Genomic DNA, 23,805 nt, shown 5'->3' on the forward strand with positions numbered 1-23,805 from the left:
TTGACACTACACGAGCGCCAGTGCGTTAAAAATATGAACTAAAGAAATACAATTTTCGCCCTCGTTTCGCTGCAGTCGTCGGCCAGAATCCGAATTCATATTTGCGTATTTGAAATAGTCGACCATATGCAACAATGCTATGAAAGATTTCTCTTACATGGCGTATAGTAGTCTCACATAGTGAATCGTTCATTTAATGTAAGATTGGTAAACACTTAATTATTATGTACTTGCTAGGTCATACAAAGCGTGTCCCCCTAAGTTATCTAAAATTAACGCAATAGTTAAAGTGCTTGTCCTTTTCAAGACTACACATAATAATATGTGCATATAATATAATATCATACTTTTAATCAATGAAGGGTTAATTCCTTCATTTTAATATTATGTTATCAACCTACGAAACGCGATCTTATGCATTACTTTGTAAGTGGCAAGATGTCCAAAATGGCGGACCTGCAAACTGCAATTTGTATCACTTTTGACAAACTGACCATAATTTAAGCGTAAAGTAACTTATTGTGCATGAGACTTTGTAAACGTAATTATTTTTATATACTTACTTATAATATTATGTCCACAAATATATATAGGTATTTTGGTTGTATAATATGTAAAGAATAATGGGTTGGTGTTGGTAATAATAATTTTATAGTTGCTTGCTGGTATAAATAATATGTAAAATGAATAAGTACTTAAATATAGGATCGACATAATTTTTATTGATAAGTATTTAATTGATATACTTAATTAGGTATATTGATAAAGAATAGCTTCGTTGCATTTGATTCATAAAACCGCGATAAATCAACGGGTAAAATGTAGTTGTTAATTTCTATTTTCTAATATAAGCGCCATTTTGTTGTGTGAGTGCGAGCGTTGTACGCGTGACCTCGAAAAAGGAAGGACATATTAATATCTTTGTTGCGTTCTAGAAGGCTGACGTCATTCATTCCGTGGCGAGAACTAAGCGCATAGCAAGACGTTGTGAAATGTGAACGGCCGCCCACTTCAGACATAATAATATTTGTATCATTCTAATTTACTTGAAAGTTGTGTGGTTGTGGACTGTGGCAAAGAACAGTTAGTCCACTGACTTCTGCCACAAATGTTCTGACAACTGCGCAATTAACTATAAACTTGTGATCCGGAGATTCAGTATAAATGACCATTGTCGCAACGATTATTAGGTACAGTATAGTAATGGAACCCTAGAAAAATACACAAGTATCATTTGAAAAGATGGTACCAACGCGATAGATATCTATTTTGAAGTATCCAAAATCTATCGATATTTCATACATATAAAATTAGACTCCTCAAAAATAAAAATGGCGACAGCCTTCTTGCATTTATATTTTGTACTTATTTGTAATGTTTTGTGTGGAATTTTAGCAAAATAGGAGCATTAGTGCGCGTTAGTGTATATATTTCTTTTTTATAATAATTTAAAACTTGTTTTAAAACTTTTATTTGCAGCTTTTAACGCTAAAAATAAAAAATGTATAATCCGTGCAAAGTCTCTAGACATTAATCAATACGTAGTACGAACACTTGCTAGTTTATTCATCTGTTTTGTAGGGTTATACAAAGATGGCGGCCGACCGTGTGAATTTGCCAACACCCAACTTTATTCTTTCTGATTTTCCAAAAATATATTTACTTACTTAATAGTTTTTAATATTTACAACGTTTGATTTAAAATATTATGACCTAGATTCGTAAGGAAATTGCACACCACGGAAACTTTGTGATGTAATATCGTTTCGTCGCATTTTTGTACGTGACCTACTTACAAACCTAGGATATTTTTCGATTAACTAATATTATTTATATCACAAAGTTATTAAATGCGTTTAAAAAATTGGCATTACTTATCGCCTTAGTACAAAGTTAGTTAAGCTAACAGATAAGCATAAGATAAGTAATGTTTATTAGTCCATCATCCACCATCATTTATTTACTGTGACTAATATAATTATTTTTAGATTACGATTATTTACTTATTCCGTAAATATGGGCGCAATATTATAGTTGAGAATTTAAGACTTACTAAAATAATTGTACAGTATCTCTTGATAAACTGAAATATTCCGATAAATACGTAGGTATCTAATTACGAAACATGGGCGTTTGCCATTAGAAACTATTTGAAAAATTATAAATATTTTTTAACTGTAATTATTAAGAAAAGAATAAAAAAAAACAATTTTAAATTAGAATACAGACTGAAATAATAATTTTCAAACAAATTATTAATAGCAGTTGATAATTTAATTATTACTAAATTTCTCTCAAGATACCCACTACAAATTGTAATTATTTGTAATTGTAGAAATTTACTCAAAGAAATTGCACCTCTTATTAAATAACATTAAAAAGTACTGTACTGTACAAGACGAGAAAAGTCGGCCAAGCGCGAGTCGAACTCGCGCACATTGGTTTCCGTACCGTATATAGAGCAGAAATAAGCAAAAAATCACGTTAAATAATTAATTTGTTTTAGGTATTAGTTGTTTTAGCGGCGACAGAAAAATAAAATTTGTGAAAATTTTTACTGTCTAGCTATCGTGGTTTTTTATACGGTTGGGTGACGGACGGGCAGGGAGCGAAAGACACACTAGTATAAATAGGGTCCCGTTTTTGCCCTATAGAGTTTGAGTATGGAACCCTAAAGAGATGTTATAAACGAGCCAAAAAGCACGAGGCTTTTTCTTATAATATGAGCAAGTCTATTTACTAGTTAAGCTTACTACTAGTTAGTATCTTTTTGTCATTTAACGCATTGCTATGGTTAAATATATCGTTTTGTTAAAATAAATTGCTACTAACAAAGCCTTTTGGAAGATCTAATCATTCAAATTTACAAAGCATTATTCGAATATTTAAGATTTAATGTTTATGAGAAACTTAACGTCATTGTCACACAAGATGGTTTTAAAGAATTAAATGCAAAGTTATTACGTTTTTTTGTAATACGCAATTTACGCTGAAAAAATTATATATTATGTAACTTAAAACGAAAGTTCCAAGATTTTTATGTGTTTTATAAATTAACAGGTAAAAATTGTAAAACAAATAACAAATATAGGTAGAGCTGCGTATGGATAGTCTTGCTAAAAATTTATCTGAAATACCTATTGCAAAAAGTGTTATTAATATGGTTACAAAGATAATAGTTAGGTCCACTTTAACAACATCAATTGTTTTCAATTAAAATTAGGTTGATAACATAACTAATTAACAATTATTAAGTTGTCGTAAATAGTTAACGAGACTATGATAACAAAAATAATTATAGTTAAATACTGATACATATTGTTATAATACAACAGTCCCTAATACATTGGCATTGCATGCGTTTTGAGTCTATTTACGTTTACATCTATAATAAATTATAATGTTTTTTGAGCGTAATAATATTTGAATCTAATTACCATTTGTTTATTAGTTATTGAAAATTATGAATTAATATATTAAAGCTAAAAATACCTAATTTAATATGTTATAAAACATTATAACATATTAAATACATATAAAAACATTTTTACGACAGGAAATCTTAATTTTTTATTTTTATGAATTTCAGAGAGGTGCATGCAATGGCGGATCCAGAAACAAATTTCGAAGATTTGGAGGACGGGGAAATCGAAAGTGATGGTGATGACAATGACGAAAGAGAAAAAGATAACAAAAATGATCAGTCGGAGAATATCGCTATAGCTAATAAATTTGAAGAAAAGCCTGAAATTCAGGAATTTTACTATTCAAAATCAGGCAAGAAAAAGAAATCAAAATCAAGAGGTGATCAAAAAAAGGACAAAAGCAAGAAAAATCGGAAACATTCTAACGAAGATGATTTTGCGGGAAATATAGAAAGAGCTATCAGAAAAGCGATGAGCAAAAATAATGACGATGAAATGCAAGATAATGATGTTGATGAGCGACGTAAACATAAAAAGAGAAAGAAACATGATGGTAATGATGGGGCAAACAAAAAACGTAAAAAACAAGACGTATCAGACGAAATGGATGAAAATGAAATGATGTGCGTAAGAGGAGCATCGCCAGTACATACAGCTACAAATGAAACGTTTGCAGAAGATGAGAAGGACTCTTATGAATCTGACAGTAGCCATTCTGATAGCAGAGAGCCCCAAATGCAACGTAAGAAACGACAAAAGTTTCAACAGCGACACAAAAATAAAAATGATAGGCGACGAGGAAATCATCCAATGCAAGATCCGGATGGAGTATGCGTATATTTTATGCAGGGAAAATGTCATAAAGGTGATGATTGTACGTTATCTCATGATGCAGAGCCTCCGCGAAAGATGGAATTATGCAAATTTTATTTAATGGACTGTTGTGCTAAAAGGGATAAATGCCTGTATATGCACGCAGATTTTCCATGTAAATATTATCATACAGGGCTTCCTTGTCTTTATAAAGACGAATGTAAATTTGCACATGGAAAGCCCTTGAATGACAGCCTTAAAAATATATTACTGAAACACATCGAATCGGCCCCCAAAGAAATATTAGGTGACTTTCCTAGGTTGAATAGGGATGGAGCTTTAAAAATGATCCAAACAACTCAATTGAAATTAATGCAACAATTTTCAGATAACTCAGATACCTACGGGAAGAATATTCCATCTCTCTTCGATTTGAATATACCCAACCCGCTGAATAATTCGGATACAATGCAAGGTAATCAATTTAATCATGAAAAGAATAGTAGGTCTTCCACAAAAGTCCGACAATCGCGTTGGCAAAATGATACTACAAACCAAAGTAATCACGTCAGCTCTTCTCCAACGAATGTCGGTTCTGCCAATGTGTTAAACATTAAAAATCTTACGGGTGTATTATCACCTCGCCAGATATCTGACCTTACCAAAATGGGAATTGAGAATCTTGATCAACTAGGACAATTGACAGTATTGCAGTTAAACAGTATAGGTATATCCTTAAGGCAAATCACAGAAATACAACTTAATACTATGAGCATACAAAAATTAGGTTTAATTAATAACGTTGATCAACAGTCCCAATTCATAGGATCTACTGTCACAAAAGATTTAGATTTAAGAGTACCACCTACAGTTCCAGTAATGAATAGTTTACCAGTTCCATCGCAAATGCCTGGTCAAGATGTAGATATGAGATTTCAACAAAGTCTAGCTCGTGGCGTAGAAAGCTCGTCTAATCAAACTGATAAGGACCCAGGACCGAATAAAGATATGATCGATATCGATCAATACACCAAAGATGCTTTAAAGTTTGCTACAAAAGATAAAGAAAACATCGATATGAATGAGACTTTTGAAAACGATAAAGTGATATCCAATGAAGTGAAAGACGTAGACCATAGAGTATTGCCATTCCCTGAAGATGACTCAAGAACGATAAAGCCAGCTATCGTAGAAGCTCCGTTGTCTACTGAAGGTGACACCGATATAAGGTTCCTTCAACCTGAACCAATATTCAAAAATCCTGGAAAGAGACAAAGATTATCTACAACAGATGATGAAGATAATAATTTATTGATAGATGAAAAATGGTATTCAAGCGATGAAGAAAAGGGTAGCAAGAAAAGTTCGCCCCTTCTTTCACCACAAAAAGTAAAAGATAACGTTTCTCTAATCGTGGAACAACCTAAACCCTCAATTATAGAGCCTTCAACTGTATTAAATAAGCTCGGAGATTTGTCAAAAATTGATATCAGTGAGGAAGTGACTAAATTATTAAATACTATGAAAAACAATTTACATGAAAACGCTCCTGTCACAAACAACGACAATCAACAACCAGTTTCGAGAGACCCTCGTTCTAGAAAATCTCCACCTAAGACAAGCGAGCCAAACAAAACTGTTTCTAAAAAACCGCGAATATCTATTTATGAGTGCATTGATGGTGAACCTACTGATGGGCGCAGACGCACTGATGTCGACTTACGTCAAACAGATTTTAATTTAGCAAACTTTGGTGACACTGACTTGAGACAAGGTAGTAGCGGTGATATAGATTTCCGCTTAGGGTTACCTTTTAAACCTCTTCCAAATTATACTCCGGCATCGGAGATAAATGGTTCGATTAATAGTCATCCTCCGATCCCATACAAATTGGTAACTATTCACATTCCGAGACCTGACTACACTGATATTAGAAATAGTACCGCCAAATCACAGGCGCTATCAGATCCAAGACTCAGAAAAGTATTTAGATTATCTACTGAGGAATCAAATAGTGATAGTGAAAAGTCATTACAGACACCGAGTGTCGCTCCGCGTGTCGATCCTCGGAGAAAACCTAAAGATTCAGTCGATGTTAGTCAAGACCACAAATCTAATTCGCTTGATCTTCAGACTATACTTCAAAATTCAAACTGGTACAAAGACTTAAGTTCGACGCAAAAGATATTCGTGAATCAACATTTGGCGCCAGTGACGCAAATGATAAAACAGTATCAACAGGAAAAAATGTTAGGAAAAAAGTTCGATTTGACGGCTATTCAGAGCAATACCATTTTATGCTCTATATTCAGCAATTTAAATGTTTCTTTAAACGAGAGCGGCGAATTCACAGCTCTACCGAAACCCAAGGAAGCTCTTTTAAAAACTCCAGTCGGTTTTAATCCGCTGCCTTTCGGCATGAACAGTAATATGCCACCACCGGGCCAAATGGAACCTAACATGAATTTGATGAACGTGCCATTGGGGATGGGTGGAGCGGGTAACTTAAACATGAACGTGGGAATGCCACCCGGATTCAATCATCAACTTCAAGACCCCCGGGGCGATCCCAGGGGCGATCCGAGAGGTGGGCCCACTCCCGGACTATTGGGCATATCACCGAACATGCCACATAATTTCGGTAATAACAACTTTGGAGCACCTAATTTCGGCAACGTTGGCTTCAATCCGGATTATAAGAATTTTATGGATGGCGATCCGAATTTCCAAAGATTCCCCAATCGAGGCGGACATCGCGGGCGGAGCAACGACAGGTGGAATCGCGGTGGCTCCGGCAGGGGGCATAGAGACAGAAAAAACTTCAACGATAGAGGTAATTGGAAAAATGATAGACATTAGTCGTATATAAGTTAGTATTAGCGTAACCCTTCCACATAACAAATAATGTGATCAAGGTGATAATTATATTAGCAATGATAAACTTTTTAAAAACATTTTTATAACAATATTGTAATATGCATTATTATTATATATCTCGCGTTATTTTGTAAATATTGTACTTACCTGTAAATTTTTATTATTTAATGTAAGCTATGAATAATTATGTTATAAAATGGTAAGTTAATTTACATCAACTCATACGAGCCAAATGTTTTAAGACTGAGTGCAGGATTGAAAATAGTTTGTTAAATGAGAAGAGCGGTAGATCAATCACAGTATGGTCGTCTTAGAATGTCGTGTAGTAGGTATGGGGTAGTGATACCTCACGAGTTAAATTAAGCAATAAATTTTAATTAAAACAAAATAATTAGTATTTATGTAATATTATGTCCAGTAACCTTTTTATGAAAGCTAAAATGGATGAATTATATTTTGTATCTTAAAAGCGTAAGATAGGTATTTATTTTCTGTTACAAAAACAAATTGGACTCAACGGTGTATGATAGTTCCGCTGGACTTAAAATAAATTTACGATTTTATCAGCTATGTCTTAATTTGTACCTTAAATAATAATTTTTATTTTTCAGCTGTTATATTAGATTTTATGAAATGATGAGCGTTCCCGATTTATGAGATGGATGTTTTTCAGACAAAATATTGTATGGGTGGCAGATAGAGGTGAGTATTGTAGCAAATATCGATTTCTTAATTTGAAAAGGTTTGTCCATTAAATTTATTTATTTAAAGATTGCAAGACCGAAGTAATGTAATTAGAAAAGTCGATTTTCAGTCTGTTGCCACCAGTTTTCAAATTGACGGCGACTTGTGACACTTTTGAAAATGTGGGAGCTGAAACAAATAAAATTCTTATTAAATACACACACACACCACTTGTATAAAACATACCAATGGGGCATCATAAATCTTATACTAAGGTAGAAAGTTTTATTATTTTTTTAAATCATTAGTTGCGGCTATTTTGAAAATGTTTTTATACAAAATGGCGATTGCTGATACATAAATTATGAAGGTCAATGTTACATGCTTACGACTTTTGGACTATTTTATATTAGTCAAAGACAAATTTTACCAGGAACGTAAGTTTAATCATCCATGTTACATAAGGACCCTGAGCCATGTAAGGCCACTCTAACGGGAAAATGATTGTTATAAGTTTATTAACTAAATAAATTAAGAAAACAAATTATCAAGTAATGCTCTGTTTAATAAGGTATCATGTTATAAATCTCTTTTTAACCTAGCTTAAATAGCCATTTAATAAACTTAAGTTTTGTAAAGCTCTTCCAAATGGCCTTGCAAGGAACACAGCTCCAAACAAGGCCAATATTATACATCAGTCGTTTTACTTGAAAATAGAGTTACAAGTATTTATTTATTTGCTTTTACTAAAACGACATTATAATTTCTTTCAATTAAGCAACACATTAAATGTTCAACATATTTGTATCATTTAAAAAAACTATAACAAACATTGCTTGAACATCATCTTTTAACTAAGAGTATATTAATGGAAATTCTTAAAAAATAGTATTAATGAGTATCACATTCACATCTTATAACTAATTACCAATGCGTTTTATAATGCAATCAATTTTTTTTTAAATCTTAAATGGCCTTCTTATGGGCCCGTTCTTAATAAGGCCAAAATGTTCAATATGCGTGTATAAGTTTAATAATCTTAATAAGTAAAGATGTTATAAAAAACAGTATTATTTTAATTCTTACGGTACGCATATTTTATAACTAAAACTAACTGTTTATATGTTAATGATTTTTAGATGTTCCTTGTAAAGTTCATGTTCCCTAGCAAGGCCAACTATCAAATCTTTGGTTGGGCCTTATAAGGAACCACCGGCCTTCCTAGGAACATTACCAATATTTTAACTTAAATCAAGGCATTAGTAGATTTTCTTTTATTAGTACTATACATATATACCTATACGACAATGCTCTGTAATTAAATTTGAGATAGATATAGGTTATGTAGCTAAAAAATAAAGTTTTTCAGGGTGCGGAAATTACAATTGTAACCTCGACAACCAAAGTCTACAAACAGTGAGATCTCACTGCCACAATTGCGGCGCGATCGAGTTGCCGCCCCGTTTATGGCCATAAGTTTGATGGATCTAAGTGTGTAGTAGAAAGAATATGTGCTAACATGACGATAACTACGAATTTTTAACAGTTGGCCTTCAAAGGAACATGGCCTTACATGGCTCAGGGTCCTTACATACTGCAAAGCTTAAATTTGAGTGGATCCCATTGCATATTTTAAAAAAAGCATATTTTGCAATAGATGCTACTAATGTTGGGATGTGGTCACCCATACCACCGCCATACTTCACAATAATAATAGGTATAGTGCGTCAAGAAAGTCATGACAGGCGGGAAAATTTTCTAAACGTAATCACGCTTAAAAGGTGTATTTTTTCTTTATATTTTCACAGAGAACGCTTATTACATTTTAAATATTGTCACCTTGCACATTTTTATCTCGAATTAATTAAGTATCTTATTTTTTATTTCATTTAAATATTTTTCCGCCTGTCATGACTTTCTTGACAGACTATATTATTGCTGTGAAACCCTCCATAGCTGTGAAGTATGGTGGTGCGAATATAGGTACCTACTATGTATACGTTGCAGTAGTAGGAAGAATAACGAACAAACTGAGGCGAGTCAAGTGACTCACTTGTGGGAATTAAAATGCTCGCTGTTAAGCATTTGTGTACTAACCTACCATTTTTTTGTTGATTTATGAATGCAGTCTTGTTCTAAATCACGGAACATAACTTCATTCATAACTCAATACGTATTGTTTTGTGGGATAGTACACAAAATATGCGTGACAACGTCCACGGTCCAAATATAGGTAGAGTTCAAAATTTAAATAACTGTATTCATTAGAAGTTATCAATAAGCTATTGTATATATTTTTGAATAATGTTTTTACACCAGTTGGTACATTATAATAACTTAAGGTTGGGTTGCACCAACTAACTTTAACTATATTTAACTGTAACTTTAACTACAATGCAAAATGTCAAATCTTTGGTTCAAGTTAAAAATGGACGCCATCAAGACGCCATATTTAACCATAACCATAGAGCTCGACAAGGTTTTAAATGCACGTGGCGAAAAAAGGAACTAACGCTGTCATCATACAAAAACGCCATTTTTGACAGTTCTCCTTTACCAGCAGCGCCCCCGCCCACGTTCATTTATAACCTTGTTGGACCAGCTGTCATCTGTCAATTTCTCCGGTCAAAGTTAAGTTTGAAGTTAAAATTTAAGGTAAATTTGCCTTAACTATAACCATAACTTTAACCACGCCTCTGGTGCAACAACCCAACCTTAATAAGTAATAACCTATTACCTTTTTTTTGCCACAGCCCTCAGCTATAGCTCGGTCATCAGACACGAATAATTTTTACCATAAAGTTTTTGATAAATGTGCAAATTTTTCTGGTAACGGTCCGATTTAAGGCTTAAATCGCACCGTTACCGGTAACCGGGCTATAAGTAGACAATTACGAATATTGGTATCATAAGTTAGAAGTTAAGTACAAAGGTCAAAGTCCTCAGTTTATTACTTTATACATACACAAATTCAGTACGTCCAAGTCGTCTTGATCTTCAGAGCAATTGTACAGCACGACGCATTGCTTTGCCGAGAGTTTAGCTTGCGATACAAAATAGTTGTAGAGGAGTTCCATTTCTCTCGCAGCTACGTTCACAGTATTCGGGGAACATACCAATATTACACCGTGCACACCAGCTCGAAATGCAGGCCAGCAAGATTCGAATCTGTTAACATCGATAAATAACTAATAAGTCTAGAGCAAAATGAATATTTTCATGATACAGCGCCATCTACATTTAATTTCGAATAAACTATACCTAACTATCATCCCTAAAAGGACTTATCTATAAGAAAGATAATTCAAGCATTTTGTCTATTAATAAGGGCCTGTTCACCACTTTCCGATAAAGTGCCTAATAGGCTATTCAGAACTTTTTTGACAGATTCTCCATGATTGCTCTGTCAAGTTAATTGATGGATAGCTTTATCAGGAAGTGGTGAAACAGGCCCTAAGTCTATTATTAGTATATTCTAAGCAAAAAACATCACACATATTATATTTTAACAACATAGTTAAATCATTATTGTCATGCTTTTAAGCATGACAATTGATTTGGGCGATATCAAGTCAAATGTTGGTCAAAGGCTAGTCGTTATCTGTTGGCTGGTCTTGGCAATATAATTGACCAAATTACACCATATGCGTATTAATCTTAATGGTACCTACAATATTTAACATATAACTAACAACTAACACAACACAAAAGACATTACATTACATTGCATTGAGTACATTGCTATTTACTTATGATCACCACTGCAGTCCCATAGCTCTACATCCACTTTGCATTGCTTATCGTTCACGTTCAGGGACAGTTGTATCTCTACAATGCGTACTCCTTGCGTCGGTCGAGATATTACATCATCGGCGGCTGAAGACTCCGACAGAAAATTCGCCACTGCTGTTTTTCCACTCTGAAACATTACTTTGATACGTATAGGTACTAGTGCAGAAACTGATAGGTACCTATAAGTATGGAATGCTGAACAGAATCTGAATGTTATAGCGTCTACCTACATAATTAATTTTCTTCTACAATACAAGGATAATAGTACCTACTGAAAATGAATTACGATAACTTACTTCAGATGGGCCGATTAATAATATTTTTAATTTTTCAAGTTGCATCTTTGTTGAATAACACCGTTCGCGTTGGTAAGGAGAATAAACATCGAATTGGTTTGTGTTTGTAAAACAGCTGTCATGGCTTTTATCTCTATGGAAACCAAGAGTTTCCATAGAACCACATTCAACAAATAAACAAAAAAGAATAGAATAATAGAATACTGTATAACAATATTGATTAGGTAGTAGGTACCTACTGGTAATTCAAAATTCAATTTATAAATAAATTATTACGGAATATATTATGCGTAATTAAATATTTTAGGCGTAGTATAAACTAATTATTATAATCTTGCATTCAGAGATTTAATAAGATTTTCTTTTTGTAAATTTTATGATAAGAAAATGGAATGGCTTGTAAAAATTTTATAGCTGTCGCTATAATCATGTTTCCAAAATTTGCCAATAGATGGCGCCCATACCTTAATTTCAGTAGTTAATATGTGAATAATAATTATACTGTATTTACTATTGATTAAGTTGATGACAATCAAAACTGCAAAAAATTAAATAGACGAGGAATTAAAAAAAGCAGGTCCCACCGAGATTTGAACTCGGATCGCTGGATTCAGAGTCCAGAGTGCTAACCATTACACCATGGGACCTCTTGATAAGGGTTGTTAAAATATGAATTATAATATTATGCCCTTGTTTTTGAAGAAGTTAATTTATATTATTTTTGTTTTTAGTCCAAACTTTTGGATGATATAATACCATACATCAAAATAATTATTATTAATGAATCGTTATGTATTATTCAAGCAAAATTTAAAAGGTATGTGCAATCTAATTTAAGTAGGTACTTACTTTTTTCTGCCTTACGGCTTATCTTCTGGGAATAGGGCCTGTTCACATGTCCACATTACGACGTCATCAACGTGGAACGGTGCGGTAACGTGGTACGTTACGTTGTCGTGACGTGAAAATTTACGTCAACGTAACGTAAAAATGCACGTTACGATGTAGCAACAATTACGTACGTCACCATGCCTTGTAAAACTGCTACATTCTTCATTGACCTCTGACGCGGAGATGTGGACAGGCCGATAGTGCAAAACAATTATTTTTATTTGCCAAACAATGCCTCAAAATATTATATCTATATCTATATATATATAACACTCAAAGGTGACTGACTGACATGGTGATCTATCAACGCACAGCCTAAACCACTGAACCGATCGGGCTGAAATTTGGCATGCAGGTAGCTGTTATGACGTAGGCATCCGCTAAAGAAAGGATTTTGATCAATTCCACCCCCAAGGGGTTAAAATAAGGGATGAATGTTTGTATATAATAATACTTCCTAACGCGAGCGAAGCCGCGGGCAAAAGTCGTATTTTTATAAAATGATATTAAAATATATACTTACCTAAATAAGAAAATATACAGTATAGAAACTAAATATTATACTTAAAGGCACTTATCACGTAAATGTTAAGGTAATCATAATAGTATGATCTTTCAGTATCAAAACATTTTCATTATCAAGTCACTACCTTATGAAATAAATAATTATAGCCATCGGAATTCGGATATACGTTATGTCATATTCGTAATATGCACAAACCAGTTGATATTGCAATCTTTGCACGTGGGGTCAATCACCTTAGTTATTCCAAGAAAATGCAAAAACTATGTGCATATGTAAATAGGCATATATTTAGATAGGCATATCCAGTTATGCCATAAGTGATGCTCAGCTCATTAAAACATTTTTTACCTCCCACCAAGACTGATGTCCGGACAGTCTGGACAAGATTTTTTACCACCATTACTTAGAGAGCTGTATTACTTTGTTTGAAGATTTTATTGTAGCTAACAGTATAATTCACAGTAAGTAATATAATTAAATTAAAAATAGGGTCCCGTTTCTACACTTTGCGTACCTACCTGAAACGGATAATTTTAGTCATCGATACTCCCTTTACCTATTCTAAATTAAATTAATATTAAAGTCAGGCCTTTAAAATACTTGAGATAATAAAAAAATGAAGACACTATATTACTTAAAACGCCAGGTTTGGACCTCTAAAAAGACTGACATGTGGATGTAGGGCGTACCTTACATCCACAAATGTCAGTCTTTTTAGGCTTAAACGTATATAAGCCTATGTATAAGTTTTTACCTACATACTTATTTTACTGAATTAAATACTTTAGTTTAGCGGTCCACGGGTGACCCAGACAGAATGTTGGGTACTTCCAATTTTTGTAGAACTTACCTACTTTTTAGCATTAACGTCAATTGTGTAAGTACACTTAACTTAAGCCTCATTAATCTAAATTGAAATTGTTTAAAAAGTGAATGATTTTGCCACAAGTTAGGTACATGTAATGCTACTTAGCGAAACCGCATGTGAGTACTTACTCACATGCGGTTTCGCTCGACAGTTTTAATCCACATCGAGTAATAATTACTGTGTGGACCGCAAAACTGACAGCTCGAAGGCTCGCATCGAGCCAGCTTGATGGAATTAAATGTATCGATTTATGGTAAGTACTCACATACGGTTTTGCTCGATAGTTTTACTCCGAATCGAAGAAAATGACATATTTGACATATTTAATTCCATCGAGCCGGCTCGAAGCGAGCCGTTGAGCTGTCAGTCTACACGGTGGTTATTGCTCGATTTGGAGTAAAACTATCGAGCAAAACCGTATGTGAGTACTTAGCATTAGAGTAGACGAAAGTCCGAGCCGCGGGTTTTGCTTGACGTTATTGCTCGATCGAGCAATGTGAGTACTTAGCATAAAAAAAAGAAAATATGACATTTCCGTCTTCCCACCATTATGCGAAAAAGTCTGAACTTAACTGCAGCTAAACTTTAATGTTACAATCTGTGAAAGTGTGTGATAAAAATATCTAAAAGTAAGTATCCTACAAGCGAAGAAAAATAATATTTTATTCATGATTTTCTTTGGGCGACTCTTCAATTGCCTGCACTAAGCTTTGTTTATTGTAATGGAGTGTAGTATCACAATAGACATAACTAACGTAGTACAGTAGTTATTAGGTGAAAATGATACCTAACACTAGTAGCGTGTTACATAAGCAGATCCCACAGTAACGCCTATGCGAGTGTCCCCAATACAAACAATAAACGCTAAGCTAGATACGAAAAAAAGTGTAAAACAAGTGTTCTACATAGATTATAGAAACTTTGTCTTCTACCTATGAGAAATGTGTAATCTGTCTTCTTTTTTCTTGAGAACAGCTCTATGAGAAGATTATACGATAAATTGTAAATAACGGTGCCCAGGTAGCTCAGACCAGGTAGTAATTATGTACAAACTAGTCCTTGTTAAGGAGACAGGCTTCGTGCTATGAAAATGTCTAAGATTTCCTTACAGGAAAAGGAATGAACGCTTATTAGTTTTGACGATTGCGATTGACTTACGCAATGTACCGCAAACCTGCTCGACCTGAAGTACCTATTTAAAGTAATACGTCTTTAGCCGACGTGGTTGATGACTACGCTGCCGATTTGAATGTTTAGTGCCTATACCTAGGCACTAAACATTTAAATCGGTTTAGCAGTTAAAGACTAACAGATGAACTGACAATCAGTATGTAATAATCATGAATTTTATCTGGGAATATTTATGATTGCGTAAGATTAAAAAAATTAGTTCGAAATCGGGTGATCTCGGGATCGCACTTAGAAACTATTCAGACATACTTAGTACTCAGAATACGCGGTCAACCTCAAATACTATCTTGATTTCCGATTAGAATTTTTCGTAAAAAACTTGGCATTTTTGCTGCTATCGCGTGGCAATAAAGGTCCTATCAATACATAGTTGGGGAGGGGAAGAGGGGATTTCGGGAGTAGCTCCAGCGTGTGTCTAGTTATCATGGTATAGACGTCAGATTTCTCATGTGGTGGGTTATTTTTTTTTTACATTGAAATGTCATCGGATCTGTCAGATTAAGATACTGGATGTTTAGTAGGTATACCCCAAAGAAGCTTCCATATAAAGCACTGACGATTCAAAGGTTCGGTAAGCCTGTAGGTACATTTTAAAATAAAAAAAAAAAATTAAGCTTCATATCTTCCTAACTAAGCTTCGCAGATATTTTATTTTGCACTAAACTAAATGATTTAGTCCTTGCTGTTTAAAATATAAATTTATAACTGACTTAAATAAGCAATTTTCTGAATATTATTTTCTTTTTCAAAACTTTAAAATGGCTGCAGTTTCTGAACCCACCACTAAAATAAAAAACGCTCTTATTATTTTTTAATCAGTTTTATCTAATGTACAAAACCTACTAAGTCTCCATGACGCCCGAGTGACTACACAAATAGCACCCTCCCCTCCTCTACTAACAGAAAGGACTTGTTATTTATTACTTAATAATATTATTTTTGAAAAGAGTTTTGAAAGTGCTTTCGTAAGTAAGTGTCTCAGATACGCAGGCGAGGTCTCGTCGTGTTGGGGCCCACCTACACATTGTTTATTATATTGCTTTCTGATAAGGACTTCTTTTATTTTCCCTTCATATTCGACACGGGCGAAACAATGTCCTTTGTAGAAGATTTCATACTTCCAATGTTATTATATGTTAATTTCTTTGTAAGATGGATGAACGATACCTAAGTTGTATGTACTATTTGGATGAAATAGTTAATAGATATAAAATATAAATAGTAGGTATTTATGAACGATGATCCTAAAAAATGTACTGAATTAATACATTGTTGCACAGTATTTAAAAATGTTATATTTTTCACAAAGCGTTTCACGCGTTGATGTCTTTTTTAAGAGAACAGCTTCGCGCGATACATACATACATTTTTTTCTTATTCGGGAATATAGTATTTTTAATACATGTATTAAATATTATTTCAATCTCAAACTATAATATCAAATTTCTTAAAAATCTGATGATTTTAGGTACCCGTTTCTGAAACTCAAATTTTACTAGCAAAGGTTTATTAAAGCGTGCAGTAGCTGATGAAGATCGTCAACATAAATATTATGTTATATCTACTTTCGCATTTATAATATCATTTTTATAGGATATTAGATAGTACCCACTTGCATACTTCTCATTATACCTTACAATAATTTATAGGCGTAATTTTATATTGGATAGTTTAGTGGAGGTTATAGTGGTACATAATGATGTGATAATAACATAGTTACCTCCGACGCGTTCTAACTTCTAAGACTGGGTTGCACCAACTAACTATAATTGTAACTTTAACAGAATAAATAACTGCAGTACAAAATGTCAAATCTTTGGTTAAAGTTAAATATGGCGTCCTTACCTCCGCTCATACGTGAATTTCTCCGGTTAAAGTTAAGGTTAAAGTTAAAGCAAAAGGACGCCATATTTAACTATAAAAATAACTTTAACTTTAACCACGCCTCTGGTGCTACCCAACCTAAGCGTCAGTTTACACCACACGGAACGAGACGGTATGCGACGTGGTTATTTGACTAGTGATTATTTCTTATTGTGATGATAATGACCATTTCATTGACATATTTCGTACTTTGAGCTGCTCTGGGACCGTGTTCATCAGTCACCTTATTAAACAGAAGCGTAGCGAGCCTAGCTAGGGGGGCCCCGTATAAGAATTTGTTTGGGGCCCCTAAAGTAAGGTTGCCTTTAAGAAACGGAGAGTTATTGTTAATTTTTGTCTAACGTTGAGTGCCGTATAATTGAGCTACGCCCCTGCTATCAAACGAAACTTCTGGTGTAGTGAAAAAGGTCAGATTTTGAATGCGTTTCGTCACCTTTTGTCGAATTGGTATATTTTGATCCTAAAATCTCAAATTCCACGTTAAATTAAAATAAATAATAACAATTAGTAATAATTTAAAATAGTTTTGTGTATATGGTAGCAGCATTACAACATTATGTACGGTCAGTTACAGCTTACAAGTTGTTAGCGGTTTTAGCGCTTTTAGCGAGTTAGCGGACATAAAATATGTTGCGGTTGCACACTTTACGACTACAAACTTAATGGCCGATAGTGTGTTAGTATTTTACCTCTGAAAAAACCTTTATACTACAACATAAGGGTCATTTTGAGAGAAACTGCCGGGTAAAATAACTGTGAACTAGCTGTAAACGAGTGAAAATTAGCGTGCCTAAGTAATTTCACGTGTAACAGGATGCTTTGTTTCCGTACACGACACGTGAGTAAGACTCTCCTATCAAAGGGGATCAACGATGAATTCGGAATAAAATAATCAGGTCTCTGGCATAGCTACCTTAATCTAGATGACACTAAAAGCGACCTAAAAACTTCATATTATTATTTTTGAAAAGATCAATAAAGCCTGGGAAAATTAAGGAATTCAGACCGAATAATTCATATAGTTTTGAAATTTGGTACAGTTGTCAAAGCTACGTTCGATTTTTTCTAAATTTATTAATAAATAAAAAATATGACCCTTAAAAATTGCAAATTCGACGATTTTGAAACTAATTTTCTTAGAGTAATAGTCGCTAATCTTTAAATATTAAAATTAATCTCTGTTTAGTGTTTCCCTTGGTTACGGCATTCATCACACGCAAGTAGCTTAACTGATAGTGATTTTTATAAAATTGGTCACGGCGTAGAACATGGAGAAGGACATCCAAGGTTACTTTCATCGCGGTAAAATGCACGATTCTGGTGGTATATTATTATACGCTTACGAATTCGCAGGGCTCAAGTAGGTTTAAATAAAATAACTTTACCAAGAATTCACGCAACATTATCTTAACGCCATCTCCCTAAGCTCTTTATGAGCGTTAACCGTATCGATATTCATATTTTCCGCGTTATAGGGCCCCATTTGCCCACCAATAGCCTCGCTACCTGTCCTATAAATCAAACAAAACATCCGGGTTCGCTAGAGCCTTCGACAGGCCATGACTACGAGCGACAGCGGGTTTCAAAACTAAGGCTGGATTTATAATTTATAATATACGTCCGCCCAAACGCGCGGTTTGGCGATTACATCGCGAGATGACAAGCAAATGTAGGAATGACAGCGAGATCGCATTTGCTTGTAATCTCGCGATGTAGGGCCCAAACCGCTTGTTCGCGCGGACGCAAATGAATCGGGCCGAATTTCAAACAAGACTGAAGTCGCGGTGGGCATCGAAATTCATATTATAACCTTTCTTGTTAAGAGTCCGGGTGCCATCGAAATTCTCATAAAAACGTAATACCAAGATAATTTCCCATACGAGAATATTTACCATATTTGAGTTATTATTCAGCTTAAGATAGTAACTACCTAGGTTCCTGTACAAAGATTCACTGTAAAATATTTACTTACGTACCAAAAAATATGAACGATTACAGTTGAGTATGTAAATATTGTGTTGATATATTATACTATGGCTTCATAGAAAATAGTGAAAAAAATATATCAAAAAACGTTGTCTAGTGAAGCCGAGAAAAGTAGATAAGTAATTATTATGAAGACTCTACAAAAGTAGAAATTAGCCGGCCTCGACCTCTGAGACCAGAGGAAAACTTTATTTTTGATATCATTAGCCTATCCTTTGGGCCTAGTTTGTACTACTAACTACCAGGTAAACCGAAAGTTATCTTACTGCACTACGTGTGATAGATTAAAATTCTCAGGGCGCCGCTCTCGCTAGATTTCCTGGCCACGAGCCCTAGTGTGTAGTACCTAGGTCCTAACGCTGTTCCTAGGTCGTCGACCCAAGGCGGTAGATTTGCAGGATACTATAAATTTAACTAGTGCATTGACTGCACGTATTACACTAGAGTGGTTTGACAACAGGAAATATTGTGCCGCAGGACTGGTACACATTTATTACTCGATGGTATTAAATACTGCGGAGTATTTATTTCTAGACTCCTAACGAACGACTTAATTTTTATTAATTTTTAATTGGGGAGCGAAGACGCTGAGAAAGTTTATGCAGGTAATAAATTCCGTTAGTCTGCTAGTCTGCTATCGAACTGCTCTGGCGCAGGATCTGAATTATTATGAGTTCCCTAATATTATGAATATACGTCATAAAGTTAATATACCTAGCGGAATAGATAAACTTTATTACATTAAAGGCCTGAGCAAGCGAGATGTCACTATCAGTAACACTACGTGGTAAAAAGAGACGTGTGATACATGACAGCAGCACTCTTTTTTTGACGTCCAGTCGGCACGTGCCGCACGTTGACAATTTAATCTCATAGAATTAATGTTCAATCATGGTTGTGTAAGTAAGTGTATACGTACACATATTTTTCACACAGATTAAAACCAATTTTGGTTTCGTTTGACAGCTCGAGATTGTTGCTCTATTCCGCTAGGTATATTAACTTTATGGTATACGTCACTTTTATAAGCGAACAAATTAATTCTTTATGTAAATATATTTATTTATTTATTAAAACACTTCATGCAAATATTTACATTGGCGGGCTTAATGCCTAGTGGTATTCTCTACCAGCCAACCTTAGGGTGATAATGATAATTTAATTATAATATTACGTATAACGAGGGTGGGGGGGGGGGGGGGGTGCTATGAATAAATTAAACGGAATAGGCCATGTTATATTCCATTAATGTTTTCAGGCTAGAGGCTGCATCAGTATCATATTATACAGTAAACAAAAAGTTTTGTTCGACCTGTGACAATATTTCTGTCGATATTCCGATATGCCGTGTGCTACCATAAAGTTAATATACCTAGCGGAATAGAGCAACAATCTCGAGCTGTCAAACGTAACCGAAATTGGTTTCATCTGTGTGTAAAAATATGTGTACGTATACACTTACACAAGCATGATTGAACATGATTTTTATGAGATTAAATTGTCAACGTGCGGCACGTGCCGACTGGACGTCAAAAAAAGAGTGCTGCTGTCATGTATCACACGTCTCTTTTTACCACGCAGTGTTACTGATAGTGACATCTCTCTTGCTCAGACCTTTGTTTCTCTATTCCGCTAGGTATAGTAACTTTATGTGTGCAACATGTCGGATTATTTACTGTCTGTTTGAGTAGCGCCCTCTGCTCCGACCTTTGCGTAGTATTCCCTATTAAAACAATTTGTATAAAATTTATAACCCAACATGTTAATTTGTTCAAAAAATATTCATGAATTATAACATTATAATTTAGGATTTGTTATCTATATATTAATACGTGAGCCAAAAATTTTTTATCCCTTTTGACGAAAAATGGGGAAACGCAGGTGAATGGAATTTTGCACAGTTATAGTTTATATGGTGAAGGAGTGCATTGAGCTAATATTATTTTGAAATTATGCTTTATTATCATACATTTTTTTAACAAATAAAACATTACACACACTACAACACACACTAAGAAAAATGACAGATTTTTGAGTGACAAGCCTATACATACGAATTATACTCTTTTATTTATGGTTGAAGTCTGTTGAAAACAAGGTGACAAATTGAATGGATTATAATTTTTTTATTGAATCTTAGATACTATTAGACAATGCTTACATGGCCAGTCTGAGTCCCAGAGACAAGAGTTGAAAAAAATATGATAAAGTCAATATTTTTAACAAAATATCTAGGTAGTAGTCCTAATGTCGTTGAAGCTAAGGTCGAATTTCGACCATTGGGCGATCTCTAGTTCTTAATACATATTAAATACATACTTACTTATATTAATATATTATAAATTATAAACAAATTGCGTGCGGTCTGAACAGTTTCTTTCCCAGCAGGCGTGTGCATTGTACAAGTGCGTCACTGGAATTGATATTCTTTTTATTGCATACTTATTAGTATGATTATGGGGCTGGTAACATCTAACTGGCTAGCCTATTCCTTGATGATATAATGACATCCTGTATAATATTTTCCTGGTATTAAGTCGGTTTTTTGCGTCGTATATAAGAAGGTATTAACACAATAGACATAACTACCAGTAGTTCGACTGCAAAGAAAAGGACAGTTTTCAATATCTGTCAAATTCGTCGGGTTTCACTAGGATTATGAACGGAATGTGCCTCGCACTGGCTGATGTCATTTATTATTAAATATTTAAAATAAAGATTTCAAAATTGGATTCTGACAATTTTAATGGCATGTGCCAAAACACAAACAAGAATACGACCAAAGAGGAACGCGTCCAGCGAATATGTCATAGTTTTAAATTCGTAGGTAAGAAGTTAACAACCCTAGCGACGATTTTCGTCATAATACGTCAAATTTAAAAATTTCAACATCAGTTCTAAGTCGGCATACTCTATAATTCTGTCTACTCTGGTATTAAGTACTACATTAGTTGTCACTCAGGTCATTTTATGAGGCTCTCTTTTTATTATAATTTATTTTATGTGAGTTAAGTATAAATAATGACCATACTTTACCCACGTTATTGTAATATAAGATATAAGAAACCGATGTCAATTTTCCTAAAACAGGGATGGGGACTAAACTCAGAACAGGAAATAAGACCAATTAAATAATTTTTAAGTCGGTGACTATAGAAGAGATAGTAGACTTATTAGTATCCTATGCCCTTTCTCGGGACTTAAAGTTTCTCCATACCAAATTTTAGACAAATCGGTTCAACAGTTTGGGAGTCGAGTTGAAACAGACAGACACACTTTCACACTTACAATATTAGTCTGGATATGGATTGTAATAAATAATATCACATATATGATAGACACACTCACAACTTTCTGTCATCGCCATCAAACAATATATCGCGTGGATGATATAAATAAATCGGCCAAGTGCGAGTCGGACTCGCGTACGATTTACGAAGGGTTCCGTATCGTTATAGAGCAAAAATAGGCCAAAAATTGTGTTTTTGTATAGGAGCCCCCCTTAAATATAATATTATTTTGTTTTTAGTAGATATTTGTTGTTATAGCGGCAAGAGATATACACAATCTGTGATAATTTCAGAAGTCTATTATTTTGTTTTTAGTAGATATTTGTTGTTATAGCGGCAAGAGATATACACAATCTGTGATAATTTCAGAAGTCTAGCTATAGCGGTTCTTGACATGGGCGCCGGCAGGGAGGTGCCAGGGGGTGCACTTACACCCCTTGGGAATCTCGGGATCAATAGGAATTATTGAAATAAAAAGCATTTTGTAACCCTATTACCATGCCGTACAAGGATAGTTCGTAATGTTTCGGCACTAAATGCTTTATATTGACGTAAATAGACAGTCACTGTTGTTCGTAAAAAGTGAAAAGAAAAGAACAGAAAGAAAACTAAAAAAGGGGTGCCCCTTGGAAATTATTTCTGCCGGCGCCCATGGTTCTTGAGATACAGCCTGGCAACAGACAGACGGACAGACAACGAAGTCTTAGTAATAGGGTCCCGTTTTTACCCTTTGGGTACGGAACCCTAAAAATGCTGGGGCGTCATACTCATGACAATTGACAGCTGCTCCGTACCCACCTCGCCATAACAATAGCATCTATTCTAAAATATCCTTATAGGTCTACAATTGCAGAGATACGGTAGCTTCTATCATACCCCCATCTCTGCGGGGAGTGGAGCACCATTGGATTTTAGTGGCTATACCGACGCCAGGGCAGTCCCACATACCCTGCCCTATATCCCCAATACACCGGGGATGCGTAAAGCATTTTCCCATATAAAAAAGGTCTGTTAATGCAGAAGATCCATCATTGTGACAGTAGGTAACAACTATTTGTATGAGGTGTCAGTATTTAATCTTGTAATAATCAAAAGCCTGTCGAAGTTAGTGATGTAGGTTACCTAGGTAGATAGGCATCATGACAGTGTTTAAACTCACATGACGCATTGCTCCGTGTTTTATATTGACAGACAAGTTTTTATTTACCTTTCGGATTCACGTTCATACACAAAAGCTTTTAAATGGAAGCTAAAAGTATTAATAGTAAAAGCCACGAAACCT

At 34.4% G+C, this 23,805-nt stretch overlaps 3 protein-coding genes and 1 non-coding gene across 8 annotated transcripts in view; 1 reads left to right on the top strand and 3 right to left on the bottom strand.

Moving 5' to 3' along the window:
* The window catches only part of LOC121733464 (ubiquitin conjugation factor E4 A), a 38,938-nt gene extending 25,593 nt beyond the window's left edge, over positions 1-13,345 (bottom strand). The window contains exon 1 of the mRNA XM_042123740.1: positions 13,331-13,345. The gene's annotated coding sequence lies outside the window, so the exon portion shown is untranslated. The remainder of the gene's footprint in view (positions 1-13,330) is intronic.
* On the top strand, positions 56-7,679 carry LOC121733463 (protein suppressor of sable). Of its 4 annotated transcripts, XM_042123739.1 has the most exons (3): positions 873-1,190; positions 3,590-4,290; positions 4,627-7,679. In XM_042123739.1, exons 1-3 carry the CDS (start codon positions 1,165-1,167, stop codon positions 7,095-7,097), a joined length of 3,198 nt encoding a protein of 1,065 aa, XP_041979673.1. In that variant the 5' UTR covers positions 873-1,164; the 3' UTR covers positions 7,098-7,679. The 4 variants fall into 4 exon arrangements, with proteins under 4 accessions (XP_041979672.1, XP_041979671.1, XP_041979670.1 ...); XM_042123738.1 differs by lacking the exon at positions 873-1,190 and adding an exon at positions 56-207 and having other exon boundaries at positions 3,590-7,679; XM_042123737.1 differs by lacking the exon at positions 873-1,190 and adding an exon at positions 56-198 and having other exon boundaries at positions 3,590-7,679.
* LOC121733465 (intraflagellar transport protein 22 homolog) lies at positions 7,785-11,972 on the bottom strand. 2 transcript variants are annotated; one of them, XM_042123741.1, is made up of 4 exons: positions 11,888-11,972; positions 11,549-11,718; positions 10,765-10,967; positions 7,785-7,988 (listed from the first exon to the last, which is right to left on the bottom strand). In XM_042123741.1, exons 1-4 carry the CDS (start codon positions 11,930-11,932, stop codon positions 7,873-7,875), a joined length of 534 nt encoding a protein of 177 aa, XP_041979675.1. In that variant the 5' UTR covers positions 11,933-11,972; the 3' UTR covers positions 7,785-7,872. The 2 variants fall into 2 exon arrangements, with proteins under 2 accessions (XP_041979675.1, XP_041979676.1); XM_042123742.1 differs by having other exon boundaries at positions 7,790-7,988; positions 11,549-11,729; positions 11,888-11,914.
* Positions 12,463-12,534, bottom strand: Trnaq-cug. The gene has a single exon. It is a non-coding gene; the product is annotated as a tRNA-Gln (tRNA).
* Positions 13,346-23,805: the final 10,460 nt, after the last annotated feature.

Source organism: Aricia agestis, chromosome 13 (genome assembly GCF_905147365.1).
Source record: "Aricia agestis chromosome 13, ilAriAges1.1, whole genome shotgun sequence".
NCBI lineage: Eukaryota > Metazoa > Arthropoda > Insecta > Lepidoptera > Lycaenidae > Aricia > Aricia agestis.